General features: G+C 41.9%; 1 protein-coding gene across 1 annotated transcript in view; it reads right to left on the bottom strand.

The window, feature by feature from the left end:
• Positions 1–603: 603 nt before the first annotated feature.
• megf6b (multiple EGF-like-domains 6b) overlaps positions 604–18094 on the bottom strand; it is a gene marked incomplete at its 5' end in the record, with an annotated part of 164035 nt that continues 146544 nt past the window's right edge. The window contains 13 exons of the mRNA XM_083771715.1: positions 604–1090; positions 1299–2701; positions 4236–4364; positions 5237–5365; positions 6789–6917; positions 7344–7472; positions 8790–8918; positions 9841–9969; positions 11572–11700; positions 12187–12318; positions 13311–13439; positions 15086–15214; positions 15645–15773. Coding sequence (XP_083627841.1) covers positions 2637–2701; positions 4236–4364; positions 5237–5365; positions 6789–6917; positions 7344–7472; positions 8790–8918; positions 9841–9969; positions 11572–11700; positions 12187–12318; positions 13311–13439; positions 15086–15214; positions 15645–15773 — 1487 coding nt within the window. The 3' untranslated portion in view covers positions 604–1090; positions 1299–2636. The remainder of the gene's footprint in view (positions 1091–1298; positions 2702–4235; positions 4365–5236; positions 5366–6788; positions 6918–7343; positions 7473–8789; positions 8919–9840; positions 9970–11571; positions 11701–12186; positions 12319–13310; positions 13440–15085; positions 15215–15644; positions 15774–18094) is intronic.

Here is an 18094-nt window from a genome sequence, read left to right as displayed (position 1 = left end):
TGAAATGTTTCATAGTTTTAGAAATATAGTATTTTCAAATGTATAATGGGGGTCAATGGCAGATTCTGGCACATCAAATAATCACACTACTAATGCTCACACATTGATGGTTTATTTACAAAGCCAACACGTTGTTCGAACCGTCAAGGCATCCTGTGGTGTCCCGTTTGACTAGCCCACTGCACCATTGGTCAACAGTCAATTCATGCTGCTTTATTTAGTTTTGAAGTTCTTCTAGAAATCGGTCTTGAAAGTAAAGACTTTAGTTGGGTTTGAACCCACAACCTCCAGATCACTGAGCTAGTGTTACCTGCAACAGAGCACAGTATTAATTTTATTATACTTGCCAGCCTATAGAGCCCCATTGTGAACCCGGACATGTTGAGTACACCAATGTTTTATGTTAGAAATGTTGATTATGGGTCCCCAGCATTTAGAAACTGCCGGATGCTAACTTGCATATTTTCATAATTTGCATAATATTTGACAATACCATTAACAACCTATAGAAGGCAAAGTAGTAAATAATAAAAAAAGAAATCGCTATAACATTTTGTAAAAAACAATACATATGTAGCCCCATGTTCAAATGCCCTGCCCCCCCCGTCAAAAACAGCTTAAATCCCTAAAACGAAAGAAAGCAACTTTCTCTAATAACCTAAAACAATAATCTTGGTTGAAGAAAACTAAAGTTGTCCTTTAAAGCATGATGAAATGTAGATTTTAGGTTGTTAATTGGTCACATATTATGCCAAATATGGAAATTGCTCAACATATCATATGCAAGTTAGCATCTGGCAGTACATGCTGGGGACCCATACTAAACATTTCTAACATAAAACCTTGGTGTACTCAACATGCCTGGGTTCACATTCTGGCAAGTCAACTATAGTCTTTTCAGTGGTCAAGAAAATACTTAACTTAGAAATTGCAATATATTCTTCAACTTTAGAAAAAAATCAATATATTCTTCAACTGCATACAGTACAACACTATGAAATATAAATATGTACTTTATACACACACAAAAAAGGTCCTTGTTAAGAAGACGCAGCTCAACTTGAATAAGGCCACTGTATGGGAGAGAACTCTATGCGAGAACTCTATGCGCAATCATTGGATAGATACCGCTGTTAACCCAGCTGTGCAGTATTATACTGTACATTGCTAATTGCTCCCGATGTGCTAGTTGGTGCCTTGCATGGTTTCCACTGCCATCGGTGTATGAATGGGTGAATGTAATGCACAATCTCTGTAAAGCGCCTTGGATAAAGGCACTATATAAATGCACCATTTACCATTTACAATAGTTAATATAGATACCGCTGTTAACCAGCTGTGCAGTATTATACTGTACAATAGTTAATATAGATACAGCAGTTAACCAGCTGTGCAGTATTATACTGTACAATAGTTAATATAGAAGCCCAGTTGAAGCTCTATAGCACCAATAGTTTAATTACATGAAGTTACTCTTAAACAGTAATATTATTACTTATTACTTTAAAAAAAAGTTAGTACTTTACTTATTACTCCCTGCCAAAAGTAACTAGTTATTACTTTACTTATTACCTTTTTTCCTCGCCCCCAGTAATTGCATCTTTTGTCTCCAAAAGTCTTACTTTGCATTTTCAACTTTAGCGTCTAGATCTAGACCGAATCAGCAGCCTGCAAAGCAATTCCACTCCAACCAAGTCTACCGTTATGAATAAACACTCAAACCCACAGTTCTGCCAATAAAGGCTTGTGAAAATAGTAGGCTAACTAGTTACTTTTGCAATAAAGTAAATGTAATAATATTACTCAAAATGTGAAAGTAACTAGTTTACGTTACTGAAAAAAGTAATATTACTGAAAGTAATGTAGTACTTTAGTTACTTGACAACACTGATTACATGTTCCTCCATACTGTATTGTATAGACACATGACTTCATGGTATTGGCAGGTGAAAAGCAAGCGACGATGCATGGCTTGCTCTCATTTCAGAATTTGTGGTAGCAATACCACCAATGTCCTTATGTAAAAAATAATTTATATATATATATATATATATATATATATATATATATATATATATATATATATATATATATAAATAAACATGTTTACATTGCATTTTACATGCCTGCAAATGATATTTCAGGAATGATGGACAACATACGAAAGGCATATAGTCTCAAGTAACGTACAGTGGATTTTGTAAAGAGGCACTCTTCAGTCCCATACTCCAGAAAGTCATGTTCCTCATTGGGGAGAACGTCATGTTTTCTTTTGCTCAGGGCAAAGCTTTAAACTTTAAAGCAGGTCCCCTTTCATGGGGTAGAGAAAAACAAAACGTACCAAATGAGTAGGTCAGGCAAGGCTGAGACCTATAAGGTCAGTTCAAAGCAAACTTCAACAATACAGTACAAAAATAAACGGCACCGCGTCCGTCCACACTGGGAGCCAACATGGAAGTGCGGTTCTCGTCAAGAGTCTCATCTCCTTGTGGGTTTTGTGTGCTTAACGACATCCCATGTCCCAAAGGTTGTGGTATTTTTCCATTGCTTTTTTTTTTTTTAAACACTCTGAGTCACTTCAGTAAATCAGCTGAATGGTCCCGTTTTGTTTTGTGTTTTCAACGTTGAGGAAAGCGCTATAATAAATTGTCCCGATGCGAGTCCTCCGTCCTGCTTCTATATGGGAGGGGAGGGGGCCCACCTGAAAAAAAGAAAGTTCATTTTCAGAACGACGAGAGCACCAGAAGAGAATTTCCCTTTTATTCAGACGTTTTCGTCGACTAAAACTAAGACGAAAAAGTTTCGTCGACTAAATTTTTTCACTGACGAAAACTAAATGGAAACTGAATAAAAACTACGCTACGGCGACTAAAACTAATACTAAATATACTGACAATTTCGACTGAAATGTTAGGAAGGGAATCCAGTACAAGTCATTTTACAATTAGTTGCATGCTAAAAATAGCCGATCTACAGGCTCACAACACGTTGTGGGCTTGTAGATCATTACGATCGTCATTACGCTTGTAAATCATTACGATCATTACGACGGCATCAAGGCCCGCCAAAACACATTTTTGTCGACTAAATCAACTGTAGATTTAGTCGACTAAAATCCTATGATATTTAGTCGACTAAAACTAGACTAACACTAAGACATTCCAGGTGACTAAAATGTGACTAAAACTAAATGAAAACTATTCAAGAGACAACGACTAAAACTAAAATCAAAATTTGCTGCCAAAAACAACACTGGTTTTCAATGATAAATTCATTATTAATTGATAATTTGTTAAATTGGAAAAAGGGCCATTAAGACCTCCATATTATTATGGTCAACTCCTGTGTGAAAAGGAGCGATTGGTGCAGGCAGTGTTTCTGACACACATTCAGACAGACATTGTCAAAATTATAGTATGATGATTATGATGATGATGAGGGAAACTGTAGCATGTGTAGGCTGTAGACTACTACATTGATCTCATCATGAGATCAATCAAGTTTGGTGCCAACTAAAGGCAAATGTCCCGTGAATCATTTTAATATGAAATTAACCTGCACTTACATCTGACAATGAGGATATAGGCTACCCGCCGTATGGTTGACATTTTAAATAGCTATGCCTACATGTCCATGATCAGAACAAATCCATTCTCCACATGGCATTCAGACAGATGACAGTGAGATGATATTAATCTAAAAGACGGACTCCCACTAATTAATCAATGCAGCTCTGATTTAAAAACTTTTAGGTATTTGCCAAGAAGGCCTATATAGGCTATAGTCTTGAACTTGAACTTAAATCAATAAATTAACGAGTTGGTTAAGAGTAGCCTATACTTTATAACATTCAGTCCGTTGACATTGCTGTCAGAATTAACTGTTCTACAAGCTCATGCATCACGGAGCACCGCGTTCACGGATCAGTGCATTTTGCAGGCTGTAATGATGACGTATTTCAGATATTCAGATATTTCCTGTTGCCTTATATGGCGTGGAATCGGCGTGGATGTTCCATCAAACCAGGCGACACCAGGCGAATCGCTTGGGAAAGAGGCGGAAAAGGTACACGGGGCGATCCGCACAAATGAAGTGATTACACCACCTTCGCTGAATAACACGGGAGCTAATCGCAGCTTGATCGGACGGATAAATACGATATCATTACGCATCTCATTTACACTGTGTGTGTATGTGTGGATGTGTGACAGTCATGCTGAACCCTTTCCCCTTACCTTCCTGACAGGTGACTCCTATCCAACTGTTGAGACATGTGCAGCGGCCGTTCCGAGGGTCACACTGTGCCCCGTTCTTACACTCACAGGTCTCGGTGCAGTCTGGCCCGTAGCGGCTGGCCTTGCAGCCTGGCAACCACCATGGACACATGAAGAACACAAGACACGTTATGCACTGTAACCTCAGCATCCACTAGGGCATTCACATCTAGTCATTTTGACTAGTTGCCTAGTTTACGACCAGTCGTTGTTGTTGTTGTTGTTGTTTATAACTACCGGTACCTAAAAACTGTGTACATTGGTAACTATAATCTACCTGATCTTGAGGCCTACAAAATCCCCCCAAAGAACTAGTCATCTAATATCTCGTGTTGCGTTTATAGCACTTGCAGGTTGGGCAACTCCAAAGCAAACTCCACATGCCCCAACAATTTATTTACCTGTGTCAAAGTCATGCTATACTATTTTGTGAAAAACAAAACAAAGTCATATACTAAATTATGTAAAAGAGTCATAGTATTATTTTGTCCAGAAATTCTTAGATTATACTATGTTACCAAAAAGCTATATGATGTAAAAGATAAGGTGCTCCACTACCTACTGCACCATAACATGTATTTAAAATGCTTAAAGACATTTCACCGTTGGAAGAGGTCACTCAATGTTAATATAGTATTTGTAGTAGATAACAGTAGCACAATTTCAAATTTGCACTCTCATGGCCAGAAAAAAAGTCTGTGTGTTTCACTGGATTGTTGAATTACTGCAAAAATAATTACTGTGTTTGACTACGGTTTGACTGGATTGCTGAATTACTACAATGACCATGATGCTTTGGTGCACTGCCCCTCCTTGTGGAGAGGGGGAGGTTGCATGGAAGGTGTGACAACATGTAGTCCAGGAAGGAAGTGAGACCAATGTTTGACGCATCATCAGACATTTGAAATACTAAAATATAACACATATTTATATAATATTATAAGTAGAGTACGTTAATTTACCAGTGTCACAGGTGGCTCCCGTCTTCCCTGACGAGCACAGACATCTCCCAGTGACTGGATCACAAGGGATGTCCTCCTCACAGTCACACAGCTTAGCACAGCCCTGTCCATATGTCCCCTGGTCACATTCTGGGGTAACAAATATATCATGATTAACATCGAACCCCTGTGTCCAGGGACGTGCACACATAGACATCAAAAGGGGCTTCAGCCCCTGCCCTTTAACCCGTCTGTAAAACAACTGCCGTCTCCAGACCACGAATGCAGCATTTACTATGGTGAAAGAAATGCCACACTCCTTTCCATGCCATACCGGAGGAGTCTCCTAAACTTGAACACAGTATGTTGCAACACCGCATATACACAGCATCTCTATAGCTAAAGAGTGCTGGGTTGCACGCAAAAAATTGCTGATCTACAAGCTCTCAACGCGTCGCAGCGCAACACGTTGTGAGCTTGTAGATCTGCAATTCTTTGTCCAAAAGTGTGCTCTTATGGGATTTTAGCCCCTGCCCCTCTAACACTCTCTGCACGTCCCTGCCTGTGTCCCTATTTTGGAGAACATTAAAATGAAAGCTGAAAATCATCTAAAAATTACATACATTTATGGTTTTCGACGACGTACTATACTATAGTATGTCGTTTTTCATGATTTTTCAACGATTAAAAGAACAGAATGGCAGAGAGCTGTGACAATTTCTCTCTACTCACTCCCTGTCTCAGCAGAGGGCTGTGTGTGGACAGTTCAGAGACCTGCATACCAGTGACATCATCGGGAGGCATCTTTGGTCATTTGAAACAAGATTAGTCTTGTCGTCTTTAGAGTAGCCAATTGTCTTTTTTTATGTATTTTCCGTCCTACTCCTCCCACCCAACAGGTGTCGCCCCAGCCGTAGGAGTACGAGCAATGCCCAATATCGCCCTCCACATACAGCTACATAGTGAATTGATTGACCATTTTTGTGTCATGTCTTAATAACCTAATTGTGCTGAATATTCAACAAATAGGCCTCCAGTAACTTTAATATGCTTGTCAGGATTATTAGTCATTGATACATTGATATTCATGTAGTCAAGTTGACTCAGTCTTTCCAAAGAAATGTCATTCAGCTCAGAGCTCTCTCAACCTGCTACCACAATAAGGGCCTTTCTCGGCCCCACCCTTCTCCCATTGTTTATATTGTGTTTAGTTTCCAAGATGGCCGCAGAACCAGGAGGGGGTGGGTCGTAGGTGAGAGGGCGGGGTCGACATATGCCCTTACTGGGCTCCATTCAAGACACTTGTTTTGTGTCTGACACCTGACAGCGTTGATGGATGTGTTTTGCCCCCCCATCAAATAAAATGTTTGCTCAAACCATATGGGCTTCCATATTGGAAATGCATTAGAGCGGCCATTAGACAAACGCAAGACAGGTGTCTTGAATTTGTGAATGCAGCCCAGTAAGGGCATACCGGTATGTCGACCCCACCCGGACCAATTATATGAAGATAATGAGCATTAGTGAGGACCACTATGTATGTATGAAGATGGTGGTGTAGTGTCTGGCTGACCTCTGTGACATCGGGTGCCATGGTAACCAGGGAGACACACACACTGGCCCGACGCAGGGTGACACGACGCTCCGTTCATGCAGTCACATCGCAGCTGGCACAGAGCGCCATGGAGACCAGCGGGGCAGACTGAGGAGGAGGAGGCGCAGTGGAAATGAATGGGAACCCCATTTGGTGTTTTAAGCATCATGTTATACTTTAGCTATTGAAAAATAGCAGATCTACAAGCTCATAGCGCGGCACCGAGAGTGCCGCGCTATGAGCTTGTAGGTCTGCTATTTTTCGAAAATCGCGAAAATGTGCCGCAAATCTTTGAATATATATTCTTTCAGAGCGAACGTTTTCAACTCAAATCTTTGCTCCTGGGGGTTCCCTGGAACAACATATTTTCAGATGGGTGTCCGCGGCCAAATAGAGATAATTCTGGGGGTCCTTGACATGAAAAAGGTTGAGAACCACTGACATAGAAACATAGGTTTTTCAGAAAAACTGATTTAGAAGACATTAGAATCAAGTCTAAATGGGTTAATGGGTTGGTTAACATGCTGTTCTCACCGTGTTCACATATATGTCCATAGTAGCCTGGCCCACACTGGCACGTTCCTGTCACCCTGTCACAGGTGCCATTGTGACGGCAGTCACACTTGAGCTGGCAGTTGGCACCAAATGTCCCTGCAGGACACGCTGGCACATACAGGGGGGGAAACACACACACAGTAAACCACACGCCATCTACTATCCAAACACAGGTACAAAACTAGTGCAACAAACATACTCTGACAATATGGCAACCCTGCATGGACCATATTCACACAGCAGCCATTTTTACTCTTAGGGAAATACCACTCATTTTCAACATTGAACTATATATCATTATTACATGGCTTGGTTGAATGCTTGATTCTGATTGGTCAATCGCTGAATTCAGCGGTTAGTTATGTCTTGATAATGACCGCTCCGCTCTATAACAGACCTCTGCCTAATCAAACCCTCTGAGCACCAGCTGTGCGGCTGCGCCCTGCTTGATATTGCCGTTTCCAACATGACAGCCTTGTAAACACACATGCACACTAGTGACACACAATGTCATTTACAGCTAAACATTGCTCTCAAAAATGTTTTTGTAAACGTTTGAGCGAGAAATAGACGAAGCAGTACACGAAAATGGATTCTATTTGATCAACTCACTTCCTTGTTTTCCGACAGTGCTCCAGCCCTAAAGATGGCCAAACGCAGCCAGCTATGGAATACTCTTTTTGTTGTGTTTTGAGTCAATTCAATATTCAATATTAACACTTACAGCGCTAGCATTTATTGAAAAAATTTGATCTAAAATGTATTTTGTCGAGCCTTAAGCTGTCGTCGTAATGACTGATTTTACACTTAGTGAAGATAGCCGATGTACTGTTCTCAGGGTGTCATCCGTGACACAAATCAACAGTCAGCCAAACTCTGTTCAGGATTCATCTCAGTTTGCCTTTATTGAGATGCCGGTGGACAACTTTCATAAACAACGAGTGAAAAAGAGATGGTTTCAAGCCAAAAACAAATAATGACAGTAGCAGCTTCTGTGTGTGTGTGTGTGTGTTTGCTCCTAGGCTGCTGGAGAAAAACTGACTTCTGCTGTCCTGCACACCTGGAACTACTGAACCACAATTGGCTCCTAATCACACATCAAAGCTAGACTAAAAGCACAAACATCAGGGGGTGTCAAACCTATCTAATAGCGCATCATCTTGTACAGCTGCTATTTTCAGCATGCAACCAAGTGTAAAGTGACTTATACTGGATCTCTTGTCCACTAGTCCCTAAACATTTTAGTCTAGTTTTTATTTGTTGACGAAATTGTCAATACATTTCGTCTTAGTTTTAGTCATCATAGCTTAGTTTTCATGTAGTTTCCATTTCGTTTTCGTCAGTGAAAAAAGGTAGCCGACGAACATTTTTCGTCTTAGTTTTAGTCGACGGAAATAACACTGCCTGTGTGTTGAATCACCTCACCTGTGCCACAGTGTGTTCCGGTCCATCCCAGGCCACAGGTGCAGTTCCCAGACACCGGCTCACACACACCTCCATTGCTGCAGTTGCAACGGTAAAGACAGTCCACTCCAAACCAGCCTGGAACGCAGCCTGAGAAAGTGCACACACACATGCACACACACACACACACACACACACACACACACACACACACACACACACACACACACACACACACACGCACAGACAAGCAGCATACACACAAACAGTGGTGGAAAAATAACTCAATTGTTTTACTTAAGCAAAAGTATCAATACTGCAATGTAACTACTCTGTTACAAGTAAAAGTCCTGGATTCAGATTCGTACTTGAGTAAAAGTAAGTAATTAAGTAAGTACGCTTTCAAATGTATACACATATTTTGAAAATAGCCGATCTACAAGCTCACAATGCGTCAGGATGCGACGCATTGTGAGCTTGTAGATCGGCCATTTTCAAATGGACGAAATGTATATAGCACTGAAGTGGTTAAGGTTTATGTTTTGCAATATTAATTGATAAGTCACTAGTAACTAAAGTTTTCAAATAATTGTAGTGGAGTAAAAGTACAATAATTGCCTCTGGGATGTAGTAAAATAATTGGAAATTGGAAACACTCCGGTAAGGTACAAAATACCTCTTACTTAAGTTACTTTCCACCACTGCACACAAATTAACTCACAAAGGAAGGATATTATTCACACACACACACACACACACACACACACACACACACACACACACACACACACACACACACACACACACACTGCAGGAACTGTCGGGCAGTGAACTCCAGTGGCATGCACAGACATTTTGAGGGGCAGGTGCTCAAGTGACAAAATGGGCACCCTGTGCAGCGTGTGGAACCAGCCGGTTGCCTTAATAGTGTGAGATTTATAGATTTTGTCAAGAATTGATCAATGTCACAATTTTTTATTTTTCTTTTTAAATGGCACATTGCTAGTGTCTATCTGTGCATGCCACTGGTGAACTCTGAAAAGACTTTTGGGGCGTTTTGGGAGAAACTCACCGCGGCCACAGTCTTCACCTCGGCGTCCCGGCCTGCAAACACACTGGCCCGAGACGGCGTGGTTCTGGGCTCCCTCTCCACACAGCGCCACCCGACCACAGTCCAGGCCGTAGCGGCCCACCGGGCACGCTGTCGACACACAGCACAACATTTGTCATTCAGTGAATTGGGTGATTTGGAAACCCCCTCGGTCTGCCCTGGTAACAAGATGTGCACATGCACGCACTACAGTTGGGGGACACGCGACAGGCCAACAGCACACACACCAAGGCCCGCCCCCGCTCGATCATGATTGCCGGAAGGCCCCTCTCTATCCTGATTGGATGAAGGCTGGGCCACCTAGCCAAAAACGAAACCTAACCCCAGGGGTTAACTGGGTAACTCCTTATATGGTCAGCACACTCTATATTAGGGAGGATTATCACAACAAAAAGTGATATTAGAATTAAGTGAAATCACTGAATTACCTTTAAACACCCAATTGTATGCTTACGACGTATGACTGTGTTGCTCGAAGGTAAGCTAAATATAGACATAATCGACAAGCTCGCATGTTGAGCTTAGTTTACCTTACCAAACTCAAAACTAACGTAAAAGAATGGCTGAACTTAAGACAAGCGAACATAATTTAACTCCTCGAACACCTTGATAGTATAATCCTCTACCCTCGCCCCCCAGTGCAATGGACCAAAACGGAAACAAGCCCCCTGGGGATTTTTCTGTTATCATTATTAGCATCACCTTTGACTGTTAAGTGTTAACAAGCCTGTTAATAAAGTATTCAATACTCAAAGCTTGTAGATCTGCAAATGGTTGAAACAACTTTGATGTAATTGCCCAAAATATGGATGCAAGGTTTAAAGAGTTTAACAATTAAATTAGTTGCAGAGCACTTACATCTTTTAAGGCCTGAAAATCCACCTTTCAGCAGGCCCAAGGGAGAGGAAATGATCCTTCCCCCTTAAACTAGTCTCGCGTAGCCAGACAACTATTCCACAATCTCCAAAAGCTATTATATAGAGTCTGGACCTACACCTCCCGAAATCTGAGTAAGGAAGCTGCCCTTTCCTTTAAATATCTTTAGAGCTTTTTTTTTATTGCATAATTATGGTAACAAGTTATTTTTTTTGTGCTATCCCTTTTGAACTGAGTTTTTGACTGTACTCTGTTTTTACATTTATGTTCAATAAACTATTCAATCAATCAATCAATGTGACCAAATTTGACTGAGGGACTGCCATTGGATATTTTTGAATTTTCGTTTTTTGTCATATGAAAACAGGGAATCATAGCTTCAAATTGACATATTGGTTGTTCAGTTTGACCCACCAGTTTTGGAGATATGGCTTATAGAATAATGTCTTGCAGAAAATAGCGAGAGAAAACAGGCTTGAAAGGTTCACTTCTGTCAGTTCTGTGGTCTCTAAAAATACACCTAGCTACATGGATTTATTTCATATTTACATTGATTTCAGCTCTGACACATGTGAAGAGTCTGCCTGTGCTATTAACTCATTTTGGTGTTAACTCATTTCAGTTTTTCTCCTGTGAAAAGCTGAAATTTGCGTGATGGCAGGCTCTCAGTCAAATCTGGTCACATATGGTAACAAGACCAGGACCTTTTTTTTCTTTTTTGGTGCTATCCCTTTTGAACTGAGTTTTTGACTGTACTCTGTCTTTACATTTACATTTATGTTCAATCAATTAGTATTCAATAGGCTGTGAACTCACTGATGTTGCAGCGTGCTCCTATGAACCCGGGTGGGCATTCACAGGCGCCGGTGCTGGGAGTGCACCGCGCACCGTTGGAACACTGGCACTCCCTGTCACAGTTGTGGCTGTAGCGTCCCTCTGGACACGCTGTGGAAAACATAAACAGAAGAATTAAATAATATCACAGAACTTCAAATACATAGCCTAGGCAGAGGTGGGGGAAAAGTACTCAACTTTAGTTTACTTTACTTTAGTAAAAAGTATCAATGTCGCAAAAACTGAAATAGTCTGTTGTAAAAGTAAAAGTCTGGAATTCAAAATGTACTCGAGTAAAAGTACAGAAGTATTGGCATCAAAATGTACCAAAATTAAAAGTACCGGTACTCATTGTGCAGAATGTCCCATTTCGAGTTTTCACTCAAAACTTTTGAAAATAGCCGATCTACAAGCTCACACTGTGTCGCATTGCGACACAGTGTGAGCTTGTAGATCTCACAATGTAGATACGTATCTTGTAGATACGCTATTTTCAAACGACAAAAAATATTTAGAAAAAGAAAGTACAAAGTTACTTTCCACCACTGCTCCATAGAGGTTTCATGTAGACCATTGTATTACAGACACAGTACATACTCAGGTCACATCTGGGACCATGGAAGCCAGGGGCGCAGTAACATGTCCCCGACACTGGGTGGCAGAGTTGGTTGGTCTCTGAGCACTGGCACACCTGGTTACAGTTGAGGCCATATGTTCCTGGTAGACAGGCTGGGGGGAGGGAGGGAGAGGGGGGAGAGAGAGAGAGAGAGAGAGAGAGAGAGAGAGAGAGAGAGAGAGAGAGAGAGAGAGAGAGAGAGAGAGAGAGAGAGAGAGAGAGAGAGAGAGAGAGAGGGAGAGGGGGGGGGGAGAGAGAGAGAGAGAGAGATAGAGAGAGAGAGAGAGAGAGAGAGAGAGAGAGAGAGAGAGAGAGAGAGAGAGAGAGAGAGAGAGAGAGAGAGAGAGAGAGAGAGAGAGAGAGGAGAGAGAGAGAGAGAGAGAGACAGAGAGACAGAGAGACAGAGAGAGAGAGAGAGAGAGATTAAATTGACATAACTACATTGGGAAGAAAAGGGAATTGAATAGGATAGAATGGTTCCAGGTGGTCCCCAGCTAAAGGAGGAGGGTTGGAAACCAAATGGACCCATAGATCTTTAACTCTTGAGAACGTAAAATTAAACCAAATGGACCCGATAAGAGTTACATTATTGTTGAACATCTGCATTAGTTAATTTACACAAAGTCTACACAGTCAATTTATTGATATTTTGATCAACATTTGCCTGTTGTCTTTCCTATGGTAGGCTACCAACATCAATTCAGCATTGGAATTTGTGAGGCTCATCAAATGGTGTCACCAACATGTCCTACAGAGGTCAGGGGGTCACCAACATGTCCTACAGAGGTCAGGGGGTCACCAACACGCACCATTATAATGTTCTTATTTTGATTATAACACCCACTTTAAAAGAAGAATGGAAAAGAGTCAAATGTATGGGTGTGACAACTGTATGAGAATAAGTTAAACTGTGATGGGAGTATATATGTGACTGCTACTTTTTTCTGTATTACTATTTGCTGGCATGTTGTTGATTATGTCTTTTTTTGTTTCCTTTTTGTACGTCTTTGTAATGTAATGCATGTTTATAATTTTGTGGAAAAACCAATAAAAATATTGAAAGAGACAAAATGTCCACCCGCAAGCCAACATGGTGAATACTCACTCTGCTCACAGCCGTTGCCCGTGAAGCCAGGAGGACAGCCACACTCTCCAGATACGTGATGGCACGACGTGCCCTGAGGACAGCTGCATGTCTGGAGACAGGCCTCACCGTAAGCGCCAGGCAGACACGCTGACGGCAGAGAGACAAACTATTTACAATTTAGGCATTTAGCAGACACTCTTGCAAGGGCTGTATTTTGCGTGTCTTAAGTACTAGGTCTTATTCCCTAACTTGAGTAAACTAAAGACCTGGAGGCGTGATCAATGCCATTTGGCTATTCTGAGTGGCCAAAGAGCATTGATTACGCCTCCAGGTCTTTAGTTTACTCAAGTTAGGGAATAAGACCTGGTACTTAAGACACGCAAAATACAGCCCTAAAGTCTTAATCCAGAGCGATTTACATAAGAACAAAAAGCATGGCAATTCATCACATACATAAAAAGTAGTTATCATGAAACATGCGTAAGCTAAGAACGTAACAGTGATCAGGTGCCTGATGGAGGGGAAAGGAACTGGTTGAAATAACGTGTTCCTTCCATGCGCTACTGTACGTCCAACCAGGGAAACTCCCCCTGTCAGGTGTAAAGGAGCGACTTGGAGTCTTGGACACTCAGGCATGAAGGAAGCATGAGTTCAAGTCCGTTGCTCTCCCCAATACCCATGTCCCCCATATATGGGGACTAGGTTGGCGGAGGGTGTGTAGAGCCCAGGATCACATTAGATGATTGACACAGGGGTAAAAAAATTGTTACAAAATCGTGGGATATATATTTTTAAAAAAGAAAAAAATATATAGCATATTTTACTCTGAAAAGCCCCAACCTTCCGTCCCCCCCGTCCCCTGCGTTAATATTCCAAATGAGAGGCATGCTGAAGTCAGAAATGAAGACAGAACATTGTCCATCTGGTCAAAACCATGGAGAGCTCCCTAGATTAGGAGATACACCAATCAACAAGGACCACATAGCATAAGGAGAGGCCAACCAAAAAATAAAATAAAAAAGACCTAATGACTCCTATACACGTCCAAGGCACCCCATGGCTTTGATATAAAAGACGTGTATACACATCCAAGGCCCAAATTGTGTTTTTAACCCAAGACGTCTCCAGACGTCCTGTGAATTATCCCATGGTGTGTCCAAGACACACGTCTTACACGTCATACACGTCTTAGAGAAAGAAAGAAAAATAAAATCTAAACATTTTCTTTTTGGAAATCGGATGGGCACCCCATGTCGCTATTTTGAAAGAATACAAAGGCACACAAACTGTTAACAGTTTGACTGTTTTTTACGATTAACCCGCATTTTAATCAACCCCCCTTCACTGCCGAGATTGTTGTATTACCTTTAGAGCATACGCTGAATTATTTGGGCTTTTAATCCGCGAAAATCCATCAAAAAAAGCTCCCGTGGTTTGTTATGATCTGTGTGTAGCATCCACCATCTTGGTGCACCCGGAAGACGCACACAAGATTGGTTTCAATGAGGCGTTGCATCCAATGCATTTCCATTGGCCTCAATTTCCCAGAAGCCCTAGCAGCCCACAGCATGTGACGATTTCCGGTTTTGTCATCACAGCGAAGGCATCCAGTCTCATACTCCGCGACGAAGACGGATTTTCTTTTGATTCATTACATTACGGCGGATTAAACACATAAAACAAAAGGCGGGTATGTCCGATACGGCAGCGACATTAACCTGGAGTAATCCATTCAAGGCACGGAAACTGTTAACATACTTTTACTCAAGTATAGAATTTTTTTTTTGGTATACCTTTGTCACACAGCTTTCCTCTCCAGCCCGGTGGACACTGGCAGGCTCCGCTGACATGGTGACACGCAGCTCCGTGTTCACAGTGGCAGCGGTCCTCACAGCCCAAACCGAACTGACCCGGAGCACACGCTGAAGGGGAAAAGAGATGTCAGGGACGTGCAGAGAGTGTTAGAGAGGCAGGGGGTGAAATCCCATAAGAGGGCACTTTTGGACAAAAATACCAGATCTACAAGCTCACAACCCATCGCGTTGCGACGCGTTGAGAGCTTGTAGATCTGCTATTTTCAGCAACCCAGCACTCTTTAACTAGTGGAGATGCGGTGTGTACGACATGGATTTTCTAAAGGCACAAAAGCCCCCCCAAAAAAATCTTAAAAAAACAAACAAATGATAATCAAATAAAAATAATAGCATTAAAGCCCCACCTAAAGAAATCATTAAAAAAGGCCAATATTTAAAAAATGCCAATAATTTGGGGGCCCACTTGCAATATCCTCATGGACCACCAGTGGGCCCGGGCCCACAGGTACATTAGTATAGAGACATGCCACACGGTTACCTTTCTGGCAGCGCTCTCCGAGCCAGCCAGGACCACAGCTGCACTGCCCCGTCTGCCTGTCACACTGACCGCCGTTCTCACACTCGCACTGCCGCTGGCAGTCCGCCCCGAACCGACCCGCCGCACACTCTGTGTAAACACACAGAGGCAGCGGCACGCATGGGAGTAAAGGAAAGAAAGAATGCAACCCACACACAGAGAGACACACACAAAAGACAGAACACATGGAGAGACAGAACACAGTCGTGATGACGTTCGGAGAAGGAGAATATACATGCATGCGATGGGGAAAGTTACGCAGTTTTTTTTCCTGCTGAGGACAGCAATGCACTTTCCAATAACCCTCCTCAATGATTTGTGGTTGGACCAAAGTATGGAGTTGGCAGTTGGGCACCCTGGGGGTGGGCAGCCGCAGAGTGGAGAAAGGGTACATTAAAGCACTTTCCAGTGGGCAGGATTGGAGGTTTCCTGTCCAGAAAAAACGGTTGGCTGGCTAAGGGAGAGGAATTGGAGAACAGTGTGTGATGTGGTGCTGCTGCTCGGGGGAGAGCCAACCCGGGGAGAGGGCCGTCCCAGGGTCGACAGACAGTGAGACATTTACGGGCAGTGGTGGAAGTTGCTTAAGTACTGTACAATTTTGAGGTGTACTTTACTCGAGTATATATGCCAGATTTTCAGCAATTTTGCTTTTACTCCATGGCATTTCAGAGACAAATATTGTACTTTTACCTCCACTACAATTATTTAAAACTTTAGTTACTAGTTAGTTACTTTGTAGATTTGTATTATTATTACAAAACACACATTAATCACTTCAGCCCTATATACATATCGGCGCCGGTCTACAAGTTCGCAGTGAGACGCTATTTTCAAAAGACTTTTAGTATACATTTGAAAGCTTGAAAACGGGACATTCTGCATAATACTTTTGGCACTTTAAGTACATTTTGATGCCGATACTTTTGTACTTTTTACTCAAATAAATTTAGAATACCAGAGTATTTCTATATTGCAGTATTACATGTGAATACTGTTGAGGGGACAGGCGGGAGACTGTGAGTGGGGTCTTGCGAGACTTGTCGACGGTGCACAAAACGCGCGCATGGACGGACTCAAACACGCCGCCGGGGAATAACAAAAAAGACATATGAGCTAAGAGGGGCAAATTAGACCGAGACTAATGTGTTTCCTGAATACAGTAACACGACTACAGGCCACTGTTCGATCAATGGTTACTTGCATTTCAGTTTCATGTTATTCTTCTGCGTTTCGGTCCAAGACTAGTCTAGCCAACATCATCACGGTTCGGTTTTCCACTCGCAGACTTTCTGGTGGTCTTGGAAGGAGGCTGAACCGATTGAAGAAATGTTCCAAATAGTGCACTATCACTTTCGGCTCGAAAGGATATACGGCCTGATTTATACTCTACATACATAGCTGCATGGTGGTGTCATGAACCTAAAATAGCCAATCTGCAAGCTCACAAAATGAATCACCACGCAACCCCTTGCAATACAACTACTAGCAAAGATTATCCCCAGTGGCAGTTGGAAGGAGTTGCATTGGTGTGACATGTCTTAAAACAGTGGTTTTCAACCAGTAGTCCAGGGACCAGCAGGCACCAGTGGTCCTGGAATAAGACAGTTTTAAAGGCGTACTGAAATGAAAAAGACGTTTTTCACACTTTTAGACCATATCCGTGGTCATCATATGGGCATACCTAACAATGGATGCCAAAAAAAAAGGGAAAATTCTCATTTCTGTGTTTTTATATCAAAAGTCCATAAAACGATTGTTTTATTTATTTATTAAAACGAAAACGTGCTGCGTGATGACGTGTAGAGATACACATCGATAAAAGCCAATAAAAATGAAGCTCACCCGTTTAATTCCCCATATCGGCGCATCCGTGCAGAACAGCTGCTACTGATTACAGAAATCCTCAGTTTTTTATTCCCATACACTGACACGAAAACGCGTATTCTGGGCGAGTCACCACCCCCAGGGTAAGTTGTGATTTGCTCTCGTTCACTGCAATGCAATTTGCGGCATTTCCAAAACAATATTGCGCAGAGTAGCGATTATCAAACGTATTTGCAATGCCATACGTTGAAAGATCTGTTGCCCGTGTACAAGGCACGTTAACTCCGCAAGTTAGATATTATCGGCATAGATGTTTGTCCGTATGTGATTAAGGATGGAAAAAGTTGCATTGGCAGCCATAGAAAATTCTGCCCAGGGTAAAAAACCGGATGTGACGTTTTTGGGCGTTCCTGTCTTGTTTCGTGTCAGTGTATTCAAGATAACATCCAGACAGTGTATTACTCGGTTTCAACTTAATCATCAAGCTAAAATATGTATCTGAAAACATTATAGGGTAGAAATAAGCCACATAACAGTAAACTGGTACAGCTGGCCAACCATCTGATTTGTAAACAAACACACGCCAC

The sequence above is a fragment of the Protomyctophum parallelum genome, assembly GCF_964188405.1.
Source record: "Protomyctophum parallelum genome assembly, chromosome: 8".
NCBI lineage: Eukaryota > Metazoa > Chordata > Actinopteri > Myctophiformes > Myctophidae > Protomyctophum > Protomyctophum parallelum.
The sequence above is the reverse complement of the archived record's forward strand: the minus strand, read 5'-3'. Positions and strand labels throughout refer to the sequence as shown.